This window comes from Ochotona princeps, chromosome 14, assembly GCF_030435755.1.
Source record: "Ochotona princeps isolate mOchPri1 chromosome 14, mOchPri1.hap1, whole genome shotgun sequence".
NCBI lineage: Eukaryota > Metazoa > Chordata > Mammalia > Lagomorpha > Ochotonidae > Ochotona > Ochotona princeps.
Window position 1 is genome coordinate 2,015,598 of NC_080845.1, and position 18,536 is coordinate 2,034,133.

Consider the following 18,536-nt stretch of genomic DNA (forward strand, 5'->3'; position numbering starts at 1 on the left):
TGGGGGAGGCAGGTGGCCTGGGGGAGGCAGGCTGGAAGTGTGAGTGCTCCCGTGTGCACAGCACACCTGCCTGCTTTGGCTCAGTCAGTCCACAGCAGCTCTGGCGGCTGGGAGTATCTGCAGGTCCCGGGTTAGGGTGGTGGGATGGGGGAGCCAGGACCACCATCCTGGGTGGGCCTGTGTGGTTCCAAGCCACAGAAATGAGAGAAGCCAGGGGATGCGGGGTGCATGAAGAGCAAAAGCCCAGCCCTGGAGGGGGGTTGACGGAGAAGAGGGGTACATTCCCACTTGCTCAGGCTTCTGTGTCTTCAGGAGCAGCAGCTGAAAATCCAGCTTATTCTTAAAAAAAAAAAAAGACTTATTTGGAAACAATATGGAAATAATAGTCTTACCCATTTTCCTGTAGCCCTTGAACCTTTTTACCCTAATTAACTATGTAAAGATTGTCAAAAATATAATAAAAAATGAAAAAAAAAAAGACTAGTTATTTGAGTGTTCTGATAGAGAGGGAGACACCGGTCTTCCATCCACTGGTTCACTGCCCAGTTTGCCACCATGGCCAATGCCCGGCCAGGCTGAAGCCAGTTAGTTCAGAGGCCCAAGAGCTTGGCCCACCCTCTGCTGCTTTTCCCAGGCCATTAACAGGGACATTAACTAGGACACGGACGGACCAGCGCCTGTGTGGGAAGCACCTTAACCTGCCACGCCATGATGCCGGCTCCAGAGACCGATTTATTTAAATCACTATATGAGTGACACAGCATCTTTGTGCGTTGACTTGGCCGCAGCCCTCCCCCGCCCCACCAGCTGGAGTCAGCTGACCCCTTTCTGAGGGACAGCTCAGATCTTTCAGCCACAAAAGCTCCGTGAATGCCAGGCGCCTCCCCTAAGCGGTGGTGAACACTGGCGCCCAACAGCCCGAGGGGGCAGGAAGTGATGCAGTCACCCCAGTTTTAGGCTTGGGTCCCATCTGGTAGGTGAAAGTCAAATGGGCAGGAGGAGCAGGTGGGTAGCAAGAGCTCTCTGCCCTCGGTGGGAATCAGGGGTGAGCGGGCTTGATTTGGGGCCATGGGGCCACCCTGTGCTGGCTGCGCCCCCAACGCAGAGGGGGTCTCCATGTGCATTTCTCTGCCTGTCAGAGGTAACGGGAACGCGTTTGCTCCCTGGTTTACTGGCCCCATCAAGGGCCACTGTAATCTGATTGGGGTTTTAGACTAGCTATTTAAGTCAAGAAACATGCACAGGGAGGGTGTGGAGGCGCGATCATTAGAGGGCAGGCTTTGGCCACATAACTTTATGACAGTCCCATTAATGGAGGGGCGGCGATCCGGTCACTGGGGTCTCTGCATCCAGGGGGAGGAAGGGCCGCAGGGTGGGGGAGCTTTCCCAGGCAGGTCGCGTCTCTCAGCAAAAGCTTCTTCACTAGCCACTTAACCTCCATTTATGGAGGAATAAAGCGAAATTGATGCTGATTTGGGCCTGCTTGGGGGATATTTGCGTTCCATAAAGCGCTTTTTGCCTGCAATTTGCCGAGCCGCCCTGTCACATCAGAGCGGGCGGCCACAGATGAAGATAGAGCTTTATGGCCACAATATTTGCTGCTAACAGCAACCTAATGCAGCATTTTCATTTTGGGGCAATTAATGTTAATGTCTGCCACGAAAATTGTCATTAAATACCATTTTAAAATCCATTCAATTTGCATATGCAAAGCCCACTTGCCATCACTGTGGATACAGCCAGCACTCTATCACTGCCTCTCCCCGGCCCCTGGTGGTCGCGCCCGGCTCAAGCGGCTGCAGATTTCCTATTGAAAGCCGGGAACTAATGGATGCATGGAGGGTCACAGCCCCAAAGCTGGTCTTCTGGGTCCCCATGTGGGCACGACGGAGTCGGGACGGGAAGCCTCCGCACAAGTCCGCACTGTGACCTAGGGAAGCTGTCTTTGCCTCTCTGAACTTCCAGCTCTCCCTTTGTGAGGGGCTCCTCTCCCAGAGGCTCCCACATGCTGTTCTTTGAAATACATGCATCCTGCGAGGAGGACCCAGTCCCAACTCAACCCTGAAGAAGTCATGTGAGGTTAGGGCGCTCAGCAGCCCTCCCTTGGCCTTCGCTGGACCGGGACTGGCTCATGGTCTGCACAGCGTTCTCATGACAACCGAGTGAAGTCGGGGAGCAGCTCTGCAGCCTGGCTGGGGCGCTGGTGCAGCCTTGGGGAGGGGAAGTGACCTGGAGATGTGAGGACAGGCTGACTTCTGACCCCACCTCCCTCTGACTGTCTTCGGTCTCCAGCGGGGATTAATCGAGTCCCCTGTGGGTTGAGCAGACACCCTAGGTCTCCCCTCCCTGGGGGGGCAGGAAGGAGGTAGTTTGGGAGAGCAGAGGATGCTGCTCCCCACATCCAGTTCCTCATAGCTGATAGCCCAGGGCCAAGTCCCAGGTCTGTCCTTCACTCCAGCTTCCGGCTATTCCTTGACCCTGGGAGGCAGCGGGTGACGGCTCGGGGGTGCGGGTCTCTGCTGCCCGCACGGGAGAACTGGACTGAGCTCCTGGTTCCTGGCGTGGTCTAGCCGCAGCTGCTGTGGGACCCAGCAGACAAGAGATCTTGTGTCTCTGCCCTTCCAGAGGGAGAGCAAGCAGTGAGGGAGGGCACACGTGTTGGGGGCTGCAGCACTGGAGCCAGATCAGGCAGCATGGCGAGGTGACACCTTGCAGGGCAAGGTGGGGGTGACTCCAGTGGTGGGGAGAGGATGAGGAGCCCACCGGAAGCGCCGCCCCCTGCATCTCTGGTGGCACACTCCTGAAAAGGGACATTTAGGATTGAAATGACAGAAGAATTTAATTTGCTTTTTACTTTCTGTATTCTGCTTGCGGTAAAAGGACAGTGAAGGGCAGTGAAACATTTCATGATAGAGCCTGGGAGCCTAAGAGATAAGGGGCACCTGCAACCTCCGCCCCTAATGGCATGGCCCCCTCCCTGTTTATGTTAATGATTCCCACTCCCTGCTTATGTTAATGGTTCACCCTTCCTGCTTATGGTTTCATGATTTTAGCCTTAGCTTAGCCTTTTAAAAACCCCTCTGTCTAATGATTCGGGGTCGATGCCTAGCTTCCTGCATGAGGAACTGGCCTCGGCCCCAGCGCGCTGGTAACCAAATAAAACCTCTTGCTGTTGCATCCTTCGGCTGGTGTGTGCTGTTTCACCGAGCGACCTCACGTCCCGTTCAGAAGGCCGAGTTTGGCCTCGGTCTTAACACTCCGGGGTCTGAGGTCTGGTGAACAGGACTGCATCAGTGGGACAAGGGGGTGTCTGGTCTCTAAGGCTGTGGACGGTGGGGGAGGTCCAGCAGGATACTGAGAATGAAGGCAGAGAACAGCCTACAAAGCAGGGTGGCACCTGAAACAGTGTGGCAGGTCCCCAATGAGTGAAACATGCGACCACCACATGGCCCTGCACCCCGTGCAGTCACAAAGCAAGCACTTGGGCAGGGGTCTGCGCACCCAAGTTCAAGCTCACAGTAGCATCCTTGATAACCAAAACATCAGCCAGTGCCCACTGACAGATGAACAAACGGATGAAGCGTGGTGTGCACACTCTGGGATATCACCAGGGCTGCCACACGCATGCGCCTGGAGGATGCCATGGTAGGGAACAGGAGTTGATCTTTCTAAGACTCGCACTCAGATTTGTGGACAGTAGACACTGCTTATCAAGAGGGGCTTGGAAGTGGAGGAAGAGGAGGAGGAAGGGGAAGGGGGTGATAGCCAGGGCTGTGTGGCAGCATGAATGTCCTTGACCTTACCGAATCACGCACTCACAACAGCAAGTCAGGCGGTGAAGACTGTGTCACATTAGGGAAACTGACACTATAAAGGGAATGAAGGAGGCAACACCAGTGTGATGGCAGAGTGCAAGGGAGGCCCGAGTCCAGGCCCAGGCCAGAGGGGTTCCTGCGGCATCAGGTGGGCAGGAGGGCTGAGCACAGGGCGGCAGAGTTCACAGGCCACCGGCTGGGGCTTGGGTCACTTGTAGGACAAAGATTGGTTTTGTGTTGCAGTGCAGGGTGGGTTAAGAAGCCCTGGGACCGGGGCACTGGCTAGTTCACAGGAAACAAAAGCGGGACCATCAGCACCTGCAGGTTATGGGGAGGGATTTCACCCCTGACTCTGGGGAGGGGCCAGGTGATTCTGGCCAATCAGATGGCATCAGGTTCCCCTGGCCTCTGGAGTTGGCGCAGAGGCCGCAACCCAAGCCTGGCCAATCAGGGTCTTTCATGCTAATCTTCTCTGTAGCGTTCCAATTTTAGTATATGTGCTGCCGAAGCGAGCACCAGGGTCTTTCATAAAGCCTAGCTACCGTGGTTGGTGGCAGAACCGGCAGGTGACCTCACTGGACACTCACTGGGCATTTGCCGTCCTTTGAGTCATGACACGAAGAGGACATAAGACGGTAACTCCTTCTGCCATTTATCCAGGCAAGGAGGAAACTTGTCAGAGAATGGAGCCCAAAGCACAGGCACAGCAAAGACTCGGAGCGGAGGTCAAGTGCCTGGATCCAGCCATGCCTGAAGCTCTTCCCTGGGCTTTTTCAATCATGCATGTCAGTGAGTTCCCCTTTAGGGGCGGTTGGGGCTGGCTTTTGATCACCAGCAATCCTCTTTGGACGGTCTTGCACATCCGCCTGGGGTGGGACACGGGGGCCCGGTGTGCCTCAGAGTGGCCTGGCCTGGCTCACACACCTGCTGTTACCTGCAAGAGAGCATTGTACACGGAGCAGGCCACATCCCAAAGTGCACGGGTCATGTAATTCAACCTGTGTGCTGGGAGATGATGCGGGGTGGGATGTGGCTGGTGCCCGAGGCAGAGCCAGCTCTAGAGGAGGGAGAGCAGTTGGTAACCAGGCTTGAGCAAACAACCTGGCAGGAGGGGCCGGGGCACGGATGGAGGGTATACAGCTCTGCAAGTCCTTCCTTCTCTGTGAAGGACACGGATCCTCATGAGCACTGACCCACGACCCCTGCCGGGCTGTCCTGGCCTTGTTGTGATAAAACATGGAGACTGGCAGGGCAACCCAAACCCAGCCCACCTGCTGGGGCAGGGGAGGGGGAACAGACCCAGCCCAGCACAGGCACATCCCACCTGCTGGGGCGAGGGAGGGGAACAGCACAGACCCAGCACAACACAGGCACATCCCACCTGCTGGGGCAAGAGAGGGGAACAGCACAGACCCAGCACAGGCACATCCCACCTGCTGGGGGCAAGGGAGGGGGAACAGACCCAGCCCAGCACAGGCACATCCCACCTGCTGGGGCAGGGGAGGGGAACAGCACAGACCCAGCCCAACACAGGCACATCCCACCTGCTGGGGGCAGGGGCAGGGGAACAGCACAGACCCAGCCCACCTGTTCTGTAGTGGGGTAGGGCAGCAAGAGCCATGACTGCTGGGAACACAGGAGCTCAGGGCCAAGTAGACAAAGGTACATCCAAAAGTTAATGGAGACGGGGAATCAGAAGATACATTGAGGGCCTGGCATGGTGGCATAGCCACCTGTGACACCAACATCCCATATGGGCACTGGTTCAAGTCCTGGCAGCTCTACTTCCAATCCAGCTCGCTGCTGACGCACCTGGGAGAGCAACGGAAGATGGCTCAAGTGCTTGGTCCCCTGTCACCATGTGGGAGACCAAGAGGAAACCCCTGGCTCCTGGCTTCAGTCAGATCTGGCCCTGGCTGCTGTGGCCATTTGAGGAGTGAACCAGAGGATGGAAGATCTCACTGTCTCTCTCCCCCCTCTCTGTAACTCTGCCTTTCAAGTAAAAATTTACATTTTTAAAAGATATGTTGATATTGCTGTAAAAATGTTGAAATCAATGCATTTTTTTTATAACATGCCTTCCTTGAACTTTCTGAAGACTCCCTTGTCTATACGCATTTCAATATTTTTTGTATCAAAAGAAACATCTCTTTCTTTTAAAAAGAAGTATTTATGTATTTATTTGAAAGAGTAAAAACGAGAGAGAGAGAGACCCCTCTCCACCTGCTTTCATCTCTTCCCAAATGTTTGTGACAACCTGGGCTGGGTGGGGCAGCAGTGAGAAGGCAGTTTCCCACGTGGGCGGCAGGGATCCAGGGACGGGGCCCTTCTCCGCTGCCCCCCAGGACGCACTGGCAGGCAGCTGGAGCACCAGTGGAGGAGTGGGGACTGGAACCAGGAACTTGGACACCCCACGCGGCAGGGTAGGCAGTGCACGAGTCTTGTTCTCTCACTGTCCGTGAGCTTTACGAAGCACCCTGACCCTGCACTTCCTCAGGCCGGCAGGGCCACACGTGGTTCTGTTTGTAGGGCTTGGCTAGGCCGTCACGGTCTGTATACTTTATCGTGTAGAACTCAAACTTGCTAAAAATATCCTCTTGGCCTACAGTTTGCGTCACGTCACCTGATGGTTTTCGGTCACCCGCAGTGTCTCCAGTCCTGCGCTACAGTTTTCACAGACACCTCTCAGCAACACTGTGCACCAGGCGCTGTTCTCTCTGTGCCAACTGGGACCTGTGCAGGTTAGAGTCTAGCTGCATGGTCTCCTTGCTTTCCTTACCTGGGTCAGTATTCCTGCCCAGGGCAGAGATAAATCTTGTTGAAATGACAGGAATTGGTGGCCAGCGCCCAGCCCGTGCGCCCGACTGCCCAGCCCATGCGCCCAGCCCGTGCACCCAGCCCGTGCGGGCTGCCAGCCGCCTTACCGGGCCCGGATCCCGAATGTCATGTCTGGAGGCAGGGAGGGCGGCTCCTTTTTCACACGTCGGTCATCCTGGTCGCCGATGCGGATGTCATTGAGCTGGCGGTAGAGGAAGTTTTCGCGGGCGGTCACCAGGCCGGCCTTGACCGCTCCGCGGTTCATGGCCACGTAGTTGCGGGTTAGCTCATGGGGGCAGGTGGGCTGCTGCTTAAACACGTTCCAATGGCTGATGGCTGATGGCAGGGGAGACAGAAACCCGGTACATGGGCAAACTGGGAAAAAAGCCTTGTCCTGCCCTCCATGGTGTAACCAAGAGGAGATGGGGCTCCCCAAACTGGCAACGAGCAGCTGGGGAGATGGCCGGCCTTGCCCAGCCCTGCTAAGCTCGGTGACCAAAAGACCCTGGGGTTTCTAGAGAGTCCAGGGCCCACCTGGGCATCTTCCATGGGGCGTGGCTCTCCTCTGGGCGAGCAGGGGCTGGGTCCTGAGTCCTTTTGGCTCCTGGCTTAGTGCACAGAGGGCAGCCAGCCCTTGCCTGGGTGGTCTTATGACGTCAGGACACCCAGACCCAGGCCCTGCGGGCTCCCCACTTACCGAGCCCTGGCTGGTGGTTTCTACCCGCGAGATCTTTCTGTCCACCCATCTCCCGCAGTCCCCTCCAGCCCCCGGGCACTCACCCTCCTGGACCCCGCCATCCAGCCCCCGGATGTAGAGGCCATAGTTGAAGTTGACGCCAGGCAGACTGCAGCTTCTCTCCCGGCTCTTGCCCAGCTCAGCCTGGGGGGCAGGGAGACGGGAGAAAGGCGGAGCTGAGTGTTGGGGTCTCGGGCCTACCTGCTCCAATCCTGCAGGGAGGCACCGCTGCCCAATGGGCCCTGTGCGAGGGAAGGCGGTGGGCGGACGGCTGAGTCAAGAGACCTGCCAGGTTCAAGATGGAAACAAGGACTCGGTTCTGAAGGCGCATCCGGAGGCCATCAGGGGGAAGGAGGCGTCTGTCCCACCTGACGCCTCCTTCCTGCCAGAGACAGCTCCACCCATGGTCAGCAGCACCCAGGGGGCCACAGATTCCTCCCCTCAGGGCGGAGACCTCAGTTGGACAGCTGCTCCCACCTCCTGGGTGTGTGGCGGGCACCTCACTGCTGCCCTGGTGGCCACCATGCTGCTGTGGCGCCCAGGGGACGGAGAGGAAGTATGTGTGGCCCGCGGATGGGAGCTCTTGATCCTCATGCCCAGAGCCTTGCTTCAGAAACTCCCCAGAGATGGTGCTGTGGCGTAGCCGGTAACGCAAGTGCCTGGGACAGCAGTTGGGACAACAGTAGCCTGCATGGTGCTGCTTTGAGTCCCGGATGCTCCACTTTGGATCCAGCTCCCTGCTACTGCACCTGGGAAAGCAGCGGAGGACGGCCCACATGGCTGCATCTATGTGGGAGAGCCAGCACCAGCACGGCTCCTGGCTTCAGTCTGGCCCAGCCCAGGTCACCCTGGCCGTTTGGGGAGTCAAACAGAAGGTACATTTCTCTCTCTGTAACTACGCCTGTCCACTATATACATCAAATTTCTAAAAAAGATTTATCTATTTTTATTTGAAAGACAAATTTACAGAGAGAAGGAGAGTATCCAGGACCAGAACTGGTGTCCATATGGGCGACTGACGCTGCAGGAGGAGTTAACCTGTTGAATCACCGTGCCATCCTCTCACCATGTTTTTCCTTAAGGAAGGCAACTCCCCCAGGTGGGCACCCCGCCTGCCCAGAGCTCAGAGCCTGTCCCTGTTGGTCCCTGGCATTCGCCAGGTCCTGACTGTTCTAGACACACATCTACTTCTTCCTGTACCTTCCCACATGTAGGCCACCCACCGCCCAGGAGTTGGGTCCCATTCCTAGCCCCACTTTCCAGGTGGAGAAGCTGAGGCACGGTGAGCCGAAGCAGGCTGCCCGGCACTGGGCCACAGCAGGGGGTGGGGGAAGGATGGCGCCAAAGCTAGGGTCTGAACCGACTGTCTCCAGGGCACACTCACAGCTTGCACACTAAATGGGTGGACGCCGTTCCCTGGTGCACACAGGCCAATGGCCGCGACTGCAAAGGAGGGCGCAGCTCCTCTTCTGTCCCCAGGGTAGCAGGTGGGGACTCCCAGGACAGGGCCACCAGGCCACCAGGATCTCCCCACTCCAGCCTCGCTAGAGACTGTCCAGAGGTTCCAGGGGCTGGAATCCCGCTCTCACCTGTTGACCTTTCTGCCCCCTAGGCTGGGTGCACAGAGGTGGCTGGGCAGGAGCGCCCACACGGGCAGCTCTTCCTGGTCTTCCTTGGCCCTCAGGCTGGGCCCCAGGCCCTGTGCTCCAGGCCTGCCCCTGCCGTCCATTCCAACCCCTGTACGTGTTTGCCCACGTTCTCCGCACTGGCCCTTGTCCCATTGAGCTGCCTGCAACACCTGCCCCCTGTATCAGCACAGGTTCAAGTCCTGGCTGTCCCTCTTCCGATCCAGCTCCCTGCTAATGCACCTGGGAAAGTAGTGGAGGACGGCCTGAGTGCTTGCTCCCCTGCCACCCACGAGGGAGACTTCAGGCTCTTGATTTGGGCCTGGCCCAGCCCTGACTGGTGTGGCCATTTGGGGAGTGAACCAGCAGATGGAAGATCTCCCCTCCCCCCTGATTTTGCATTCAAAATAGTCCTTTTTTTTAAATGTTCTAAAATTATCCATGGAGATGGTGGTACAACATGTTCAGAGCCACTAAGTTGTTATAGATGATGGGTGAATCTTGTGGTGTTTGAATGAAATCTGGAAGCATTGAAAATTATCAAGGAGTATCATTAAGTCATCACAACTTCACACTCGCCTTGCTGTTCATCTCATCACAGGAAACGGTACAGTCTATGGGAGTGGGGAATCCAGGTCTTATTTTTAGGTTGTAAGATTAATTTTGGGGTCCAGTTTGGTAGCCTAGTGGCTAAAGTCCTTGCCTTGCATGCGCTGGGATCCCACTGGGCACTGGTTCGTGTCCCAGCGGCCCTGCTTCCCATCCAGCTCCCTGCTTGTGGCCTGGGAAAGCAGTAGGGGACAGCCCAGAGCCTTGGAACCCTGCACCCGCGTGGGAGACCTTGAGGGAGCTCTTGGCTCCTGGCTTCAGATCAGCTCAGCTCCGGCAACTGCAGCCACTGGGGGAGTGAATCAACGGGCGGAAGATCTTCCTGTCTCTCCTCCTCTCTCTGTATGTCTGCCTTTCCCATAGAAATAAATAAATCTTTTTTAAAAAGATTAACTATTAAAACAGATTCTTTTAAAGTGGGTTTAGGTTCCCAGTAAAACCAAGCCTGGGTACCCCACTTCTGCTGCCCACTGCAGGGCCCACGGCCGAGGCAGTGCCAGTCGGCAGGGGGTGACGGGCTGAAGGGACCAATGAGTGAGGGGCTGTGTGTCACAGAGCTGCTGCAGCCATCGCCACGGACAGCAGCTCAAACATTCGTCTCCCAGGATCGGGAGGCTGGAAAATCAGACACTGAGGCAGACCTGGGGTGCAGGTGGGCTCACCCTGTGGAGGACAGCGCCCTGGCTCTCCAAAGCCTCCCTTCCCCCTAGAGGTCTCCCCCTCGTGACTGCAGCTGTAGCCTCCCAAAGGTCCTGCCCCCTGATCCTGTTGGGGTTGGGATTTCAAGACATGGCTTTTGTTTTATTTTAAAGATTCATTTATTTGAAAGGCAGCATTACGGGAGGGAGTACGGGGAGGGGTGAGGATCTTCCACCTGCTACTTCACTCACCAGATGGCCACAACAGCCAGGGCTGAGCCAGCTTGAAGCTGGGAGCCTGGAGCTCCATCTGGGTCTCCAAGGTGGGTGGCAGGGGCCCCAGCACTTGGGCCATCCCTACTGCCTTCCCAGGTGCATTGGCAGGGAGCTGGATGGGAAATAGAGCAGCCAGGACACGAATGGACACTGTCCTATGCGGCCAGCATCGCGGGCAGTGGCTTAACTCACTGCACCACAACACTGGCCCCTCAACATGTGCCTCCTGGGGGACACATGCCCACGGCAAGCTCCCTCACTTCCTTTCTTACTGAGTATCTCTTCCTCCCCCTTGCCATCCGAATCCCAGGCCTGGGGCCACAGCGGGGTGCCTGGCTCCCATTCCCGACACCCCTCCCTCGGGACTGCACGCAGAGCTCTGGCCTCTGATTTGTTTCTACGAATGATCTAGCCTCACTGGGGTGGCCGGGCACGCCTTGTCCAGGGCAGGTGCAGGTGGGCAGCACCCCAGGAGCTGGCTGTCACCCTCAGGCTGTGGGCGGGTGGCCGAGCAGGATGGCACCTCCATCTCTGTGTGTGTGTCAACAGCTGCCAGGGGCTTGCCAGCAGACAAGCTTGTGGGAGTTCTGCTCACACTGGGTGTTTCACAAACGTTGATTTCAGCCTGCTCTGCACCAAGCCCTGCCCGGCTGGGATCTCTAAGGTGGCAGAGGCAGACACAGCCCGTCTTTCATAAGGTTCAGTACATAGCACAAAGAATAGGGAACAAATGACAGGCCAGGGAGCCAGGGCGTAATGAGGGGAGTCCAGGGGGAAGTCCAGAGAGGAGTCCAGTGTGAGGACGCAGCACTGAGCACCATGCGGGAAGTGGAGCCCAAGCCCCTCTCACACCACACTGGCCAGCAGCACCAGCTCTCGGACTCCCAGGCTCTGGACCTGTGAGAAGCACGATTCTGCCCTTGGCAGACTACTCAGTCCAAGTGTGACCTGGCAATGGCAACATGACCTCACGCTAACATGAACTGACGTGGCTCGGCTATGGCGACTCTGGGCTTCGATCAGACTCCTGCCTTGTGGGATGCAAGACAGACACTCGGAGAGGCTGGGACATGCCAAGGTCCTGGGGCAGATCAGATGGCATGTCCCGTAGAGACCCAGAGCCCCTTCCCAGCACAGGCGTCCCTGTAGGAGATAACCCCCACCGGCTGAGGACCCCCTCCCCGGGGCGTGTGTGACGCTGATCTCACCACAGCTGCCCTTACTGCATGCTGAGCACCCCAGAACTTCCTAGGCTCCTCCTTGCACGCTGCCGACCACTCTGGGAGGTGAGTCACCCATTTCACAGATTTGAAAATGGAAGTTGGCAGAGGTCTGCACTTGCTCCCACCCATTCAGGAGGGAAGCAGAAGAGCCTGGGGGGGTTGTGTCCAGTCCCCAGGTATCCCCGCTCTGCACCTCGCCTCCCATGTCCATGCAGTCCCCGCAGCACAGGTGGGACTTTGAGGCTCAGAAAGGGAAGGCATCCCAGGTCCTCTTCAGCTTTCCAAGTCCGTGTGTTTCCCACTTCATGACTGAAGCTTTGAGACGCCATGTGCAAAATCCCCCAAGGTCTTTCAAGAGGCACGCCTTGGCATGGCACATCAGGCAACTGGGAAGCCCCAGAGACGACTCAAATCCGGCCCCGTGGCCAGAACGCGGGGGCTGAGCTGGACACAGAGAGAGACTGCCCCCAAATACACATGCTTGTCTCTGACTGCCCCGCCTTCTCCTGCCGCCTCCAAATTGCCTTTTCCCGACGTTCCTGTCATCAAGTGGCTTGGCTGGAACAGAGCTCAGGGTGACAGCTGTCCCCATGAGCAGACAGCTTCATTAAACCTCATTAAGACGTCATCCCTCTCTGCCTGATTTCCCAGCCCTCAACTCTAATTACAACCATCTCTCGCCCCGTCCCAGGGGGTCTTGGATCCTCCGGGCTCTCCTGCAGCAGAGCGGTTCCTTGCATGCCCCACCAGGAAGAGTCTGGCCCTGAGCACCAACTCCCCATAGAGAAACCCACCAGCAGTGCGGGGACCACGAGGACTTGGGGTGGAGGCGGGACAGGCCCCTGCAGTCCATAGAGCAGGCTGGGCCACCTGTGCCCAGGGTCAAGGGTCTCTGGTCTTGCAACCTCCACAATGCCCGTTTCCACGTGTACCCCTTCACAACAGGCCATCTAGGCTTACAATGCAGTCTGATCACTCCCTACCCCCTTTACACACATTTTTACCCCTTTTCCACTAAAGGCGAAAAAAACAGATGCATGGATGGCCTGCCCCAGCTCACGCCAGACAGCCCTGATGGTGCTCCCCCGCAAGGCCAGCTTTCTGTCTGGGAGCTCAAGGTCCAGGTCCTAGGTCTTCTGTGGGCATTCGCTCCCTGGCCAGCCAGCTCCTCCCCACCTCCTGCAAGTACCCATTCCCTGCTCATTAACCCTCGAGCCCTGCACCTAAACGAAATGAATGTTTAAAGTTTAGTGGCCAGAAAGCCTCTGCCCACATTCGATTAAAGCACAGTTATGGGAAATCCCACAGTTATTGCCTGGTAGTTATTAAATAAATACCACGTACGGCTTGTAGCCAGAGACGAGGGCACGTGCGGCCCCCAGTGCCGAGGGAGGGGGCAGCTCATCATTATGAAACAACTTGAGATCCTCGAATGAAAAGCACAATATAAATGCAAATTGTGATCATTATTAGCATAGAGGATATTTATTTATTTCCATAATGAGAGCCTCAGATAAACAATCATGTAGAATAAGGTGCATTATGCATCCAAGGGTGCAGGCACCACTCGCAAGTGCTGGCACAATGATGTTAAGATGGATCAAAGGTGCGGCAGACAGCGCCAAGCCAAGAGGCCCGCAGCAGGACCCAGCCTCTTACACAGACTACAGTGAGCACCCGGGTGTTTCTGCTTGTTTTTAAACGCCCCATGAAAGCGCTGGAAGGAATCTGGGAATGCCACGGCACTGTGGAGGGTGTGCAGTTAGAGACACAAGCCTTCCTGGTGAGGGGAAAACAGAACCACAGAGCTGGGCTAAACATCCATTTTTCTTTCCTGGATGAAGAAGTTTCCAGAAGCTTGTGCCACTGCAAGTCCTGCGAGTCCACAAGAGGCACTTTAAAATGCCTGTGGGAAGTGCAGTTAAAAGATGGCTGCTTCGTGTCATGACTTGGGAAATCCATGGGTGAGCTTTTCCTAATATGCGTTTCCATGAACTTAAAAAAAGTTTTATTTGTTCAAAAGGTAGAGAGGGAGAGAAACAGAGAGATCTTCCATCCTCTGGGTTACCCCCAAATGCTCCCACATGGCCCAAGCACTGGGAGCCAATATCTGCCATCTCCCAGGTGCATCAGCAGGGAGTTGGATGGGAAGCTGAGCAGCCGGGACTATAGAGCAGGCGAGACTACAGAGCAGGCGTTCCAGTATGGAATGCTAGGGCCCTAACTAGGGGCTGGAGATGCCTCCTATGTCTGGGTCACAAAATAGGCTTCGAATTCCACTTCTCCGTGAACTGTCTGCGCAGGGAGCAGTGGTGGGCCCATGGGCAGATGGACTCTGTCCCACAAAACAGAGCTCCATTTCCAGCTCGGCCCCCTCCTGGGTGGCCTCAGGTAGCCACCTGCCTGGCCTGTTTCCCACCTGTCCAGTCCTGCACAGCTGGCCCCAGCAACTCATTACCCATTGCTTCCGCCACTGCTGTGGCTGCTGTGAGGATCGCCAGTGTGGTTCTGCAGCTTGGGGTTCAGGGGTGTCCTGGAAAAAGGGGACCTTCTCTGGCTCCCATTGTGCCCGCCCAGCCACTGCCCTGGTCTGGTTGTCACGGCCCGGCCTGGGGCTGCCTGCCCGCTCCTCTCTGTTCCCTGGGGCAGCCGGGCTTTGCCTCCTCCAGCCAGCAGCGAGCAGTGGTTCTTGCTTTTTGATGTATGGGCTTTGCCGTCTTCAGTCACGGTGACAGGACCCCCGGCGTTCCCTCCCCTCCCCCTCGACAGCTTGAAATCAGGTCCTTCATTTGCATTTACATGATCTCGCTGTGCAGCTTATGAGATGGAGAGATTTATTTGCTACTTAGCTTGATGTTTGATTATACTCGGAGCAGGCGGGCGGTGGGCCACAAAGTGCACGGAGGCATCCGCTTGGAGCCGCGGCCCCCGGGGGCCGGTAACTCAGCAGCGCATTCAGGTGGATGCGGGGCTCTTTGCAGAAAAGCAAACGAACAGCAGAGGCTGCAGGGAAGCAAGGCTGTGCGATGTGCATCTTTGGCAGAAGCAAAGCTGGCTAGAATCCTCGGGAAAGAGGAGGAGCCCCAAGTTGCTCTTGTTCACAGGAACCTCCCAGGAACTTCCCAGAAAGTCCTCAGAGGTGGTGTGTCTGTTCCAAGGATGGTGCGGTTCCAGGAGAGCCATGCCTGCATGCCAGCTACACCTGTGTGCTCTTGGCTCGGTTCCTTGAGCGCATGAGCCCCAAATTCCTAATCTGAAAAAGGGGATCCTGTCGCCCACCTAAGGTCTGTGGCTGAGCGCTCAGTAATGGGAAGCCCACAGCCAGCCTGGGAAGTCGACGGGGGGTGGGGGGCGCGGGGAAGACGAGTCGCCCAGTGCCATGCAGGGTTGACCTCCAGCGCCCTAGCAGGCCAACCCCGGCTGTGTGCGGCACATGAGAGTGCGAGGCAGGCACACTCGGGCTTCCTAACAGAATGAGGAGCAGAGATCCACCGCAGCCAACCTACCCCCAGCACAGTGTGGATTCGAACGGAAACCACTCAGCACGTTCCTGCGATGCGACAGCTTGAGTGATTGAGAACGTAAGATCAGGCCAAGCCTCAGCTGGGATCCTGGCTTCTCAACTCCACGTCACTCCGAGGAAGTTACTCAACCTCTGCGCCTTCGTGTTCCTGCCTAGGGAATGGGTTTAAGGAGACTGCCCAACTCAGAAGGCTGGCAGAGCGTTTTATTAGGCAGAGGGCCTGGCACAGGGTGGGGGTGGGGTCTTATGAGAGCAGTCACATTAGCTACTGGCTGTCACCAGACTCCCACGGCTCAGTATTAGCAGTAGTTTTGTCTTCATCTGCATGAATAGAGAACCAGGCACACAGTTAGCACATCTGCTTGACGGTCCCACAGATAGTTAAACAGAACCACCCAGTATGGTAGTGCAGTGGGTAAGACTGCCACCTGCAGTGCCGGCATCTCATATGGGTGCCTGTTTGTGTTCCAGCTGCTCTACATCTGATCCAGCTTCCTGTTAATGGCCTGGTAATGGTGCAGGGGCTTGAATCCCTGTCTCCCATGTGGGAAGCTCCTGGCTTCGATGTGGTCCAGCCCAGTCATTGTGGCCTTTTGGGAGTGAACCTGCAGCTGGAAGTGAAATAGCAGCTTTGATTGCAAATCGATCAATCAATTAATCCTTGCAGAGAGAGCACCGTCCTACGTCCCAGCAATTCTGCTCCTAGATACCACCCAAAGGAGCTGCGACAGGTGTTCAGACGGGCACATCCAAGTGCACGTTTGTGGCAGCCCACTCATAGCGGCCACACGATGGACACCACCCACATGTCTGTCAAGGGTGGTCTGTCCACACAGCAGGATGATATCCAGTCGCAGTGAGGGAAGCAGCAAATTGTTGACACATGTTATGACACAGGGGGACCCTAAAATGTGCTAAAGGAACCCAGAGCTATACAGGGTTCTTAATGAATCAAGATGAAAAGTCCAGAATGGGGAAGCGGGGGAGGGAGACAGGCAGCCAAAGAGGCAAAGAGCAGAGGGCGTGTGGCTGCTCAGGGCACAGGGCTTCCCTCGGATGTGTCTGCACCAGAAGTGGAACACACAGCATGCACACAGCAATGCTGCTGAACTGCGCGCTCTAAGGTTTACTCATTTTTATTGGGAAGGCAGATTTGCAGAAAGAAGGGGAGACTGAGAGAAAGATTTTTTATTCACTAGTTCAAAAGGCCCTGAGCTGAGCGGATCTGAAGCCAGCAGCCTCTTCCTGGTCCCCCATGTGGGTACAGGGTCTCAAGACTTTGGACTATCCTTGACCACTTTCCCACGCCACAAACAGGGAGCTGGAAGGGAAGAGGAGCAGCCAGGAGATTCCCATATGGGATGCCAGCACTTGAAGGGGGGAAGATTAACCCACTGAGTATGGCACCAGGCCCCTGAGCTGTGCCCTCAACAGGTCTGATGGCCCATCTACATGAATCTCACCAGGGAAGGACATGTGGCTGCCACCAGAGCCATTTAGGGCAGATAATGACAGAGGGACCTGCGGTCCAGCAGCTCAGCGTGAAGGCAGTTATGACCATGTGGAGTGGGGGTGGGGCTTGGGGTGAGGTCTGAGGGTCATTGTGGTGGAGGCTGGCTGTGCCATGAGGGTCAGAAGCCACCAGTGTGTCCCTTGCTGGCTTCAGGTGGCCCTGCTGTACTATCTGTGTGGACAGCCAGGTACTGCTCCCTCCTCCGCCTCACCCTGCTTGTCCTAGGGGCCCCAGGGGGGTGACTTCCCTCCAAGCTATACCATCTCTTGTGGCTTGGAGTGGCACTGCTCTGTTGTGTGTGCTTTATTGGGACAGAGGGAGCTCTCTGAGGGCCCATCACATCAAGAGTCGATTCTATGGCTCCAAGGAAGAAAAACGGCAAGCCCATCTTGGGTTAGAATTCTGGCTCAGAGGCCTGAAGTGATGCCTCAAATGGCCACATCCTTGCCTGGCTGCACTAGGATCCCACGTGGGCACCAGTTTGTGTCCCAGCTGCTCCACTTCCCAGCCACCTGCTTACAGCTTGAGAAAGCAGTAGAGCTTCAGTTCAGCACAGCTCTGGCCTCTGTGGCCATTGGGGAGAGAACCAGCAGATGGAAGAGCTGTTTCTCCGTCTCTCCTTCTCTCAGTCTGATCTACCTTTCCAATAAAAATAAATTAATTAAAAAACAATTCCGACTCAGAGCCTCCCATGCTGCTGGCTTTGACCAGGTTCTCATCATTACCCCACTGAGGGCGTGGCCAGGCCTGAGACCCCGAGGCCAGGTGCCGGGGCTGGCGGGGCCCTGCTGCCACTCTCTCCAGTCTGCCCCTGCTTTAGCAAAGGCAGTGGCAGTCTCCAGCTTTGATGTCACGTCCAGCAAGGAGTGGAACAACTTCCTGGATCTATGAGGAGCAGGCAGCAAGTCAAGCAGCCAGCATCTGCCCAGCGCAGCGGGGTCAGTGGCGTGAGGGACAAGAGCCACTGCCACCTGGTCACTGCGTCAGTCCAGCCGTCAGGGGTCACAGCCCGCAGAGCCCAGAGTGCGAGGACTGGAGAACGAGGCCTCCCTGGGCAAAGGAGAGCGGGGAGACGAGGGAAGGAAGAGGGGAGAGCCGAGAATGATCTATGTACTTTTTCAAAACTTAAAACAGAAATCAAAGGGAAACTGAACTGTTTTAAGTTTTGACAGCTGCAGGGCCCATTCTGTTTGGTTGCTCTGTTTATGTTTTCGCTGTCTTTATAGATTCATTGAAAGTCGCATCATGTAATAGGGAAGAAAAATGTTCCGTGTTTCCCCTTGTTCCTTCCCAGGAACAGATGAAACCGCCAGCCTCAGTGACTTCTGTTTTGATGTATATTTTATAATATCTCATTGATTGTAAGTTTTATTTCCATGTCAAAAAAAAAGTGGTATTGTAATAAATGAGTGGGAGTTTAACACAAAATGGCGGCTGACCTGTTCGCGTAGCGGGGAGTGGGCGGCCTGTTAATCAGGCTGGGGTCGGCTGGGGAGAGGGGCCAGTGGCTGTGGATTCCACGTGGATTTCAGCGCACCTCACCGCTAAGGCAGGCGTGCTGCAGGACAGGGTCCCGCACCCTCCTCCTAGCTGCTTTATGATTGGTTCTGGTTGACATTTTCTGAGGACCTCGGCAGGCTTGCCTCCCTGGCGCCAGCATCAGGTGCCTTGGAGAATAAGGACGGGAGGGAGCAGGGGCACAGGGGAGAACTCAAGGATTTGGGTGGCGAAGCAAGGGACAAGTGATGAATACACAGCTGG

The 18,536-nt window shown here is 56.2% G+C and overlaps 1 protein-coding gene and 1 pseudogene across 1 annotated transcript in view; both read right to left on the minus strand.

Moving 5' to 3' along the window:
• CFAP77 (cilia and flagella associated protein 77) overlaps nt 1–18,536 on the minus strand; it is a 117,969-nt gene that overhangs the window by 42,456 nt on the left and 56,977 nt on the right. Inside the window, exons 2-3 of the mRNA XM_004593674.2 lie at nt 7,413–7,512; nt 6,740–6,968 (exon numbers count right to left, since the gene is read on the minus strand). Of these exons, the coding sequence (XP_004593731.2) occupies nt 6,740–6,968; nt 7,413–7,512 (329 nt within the window). The remainder of the gene's footprint in view (nt 1–6,739; nt 6,969–7,412; nt 7,513–18,536) is intronic.
• On the minus strand, nt 4,274–4,331 carry LOC118759936 (U6 spliceosomal RNA; annotated as a pseudogene).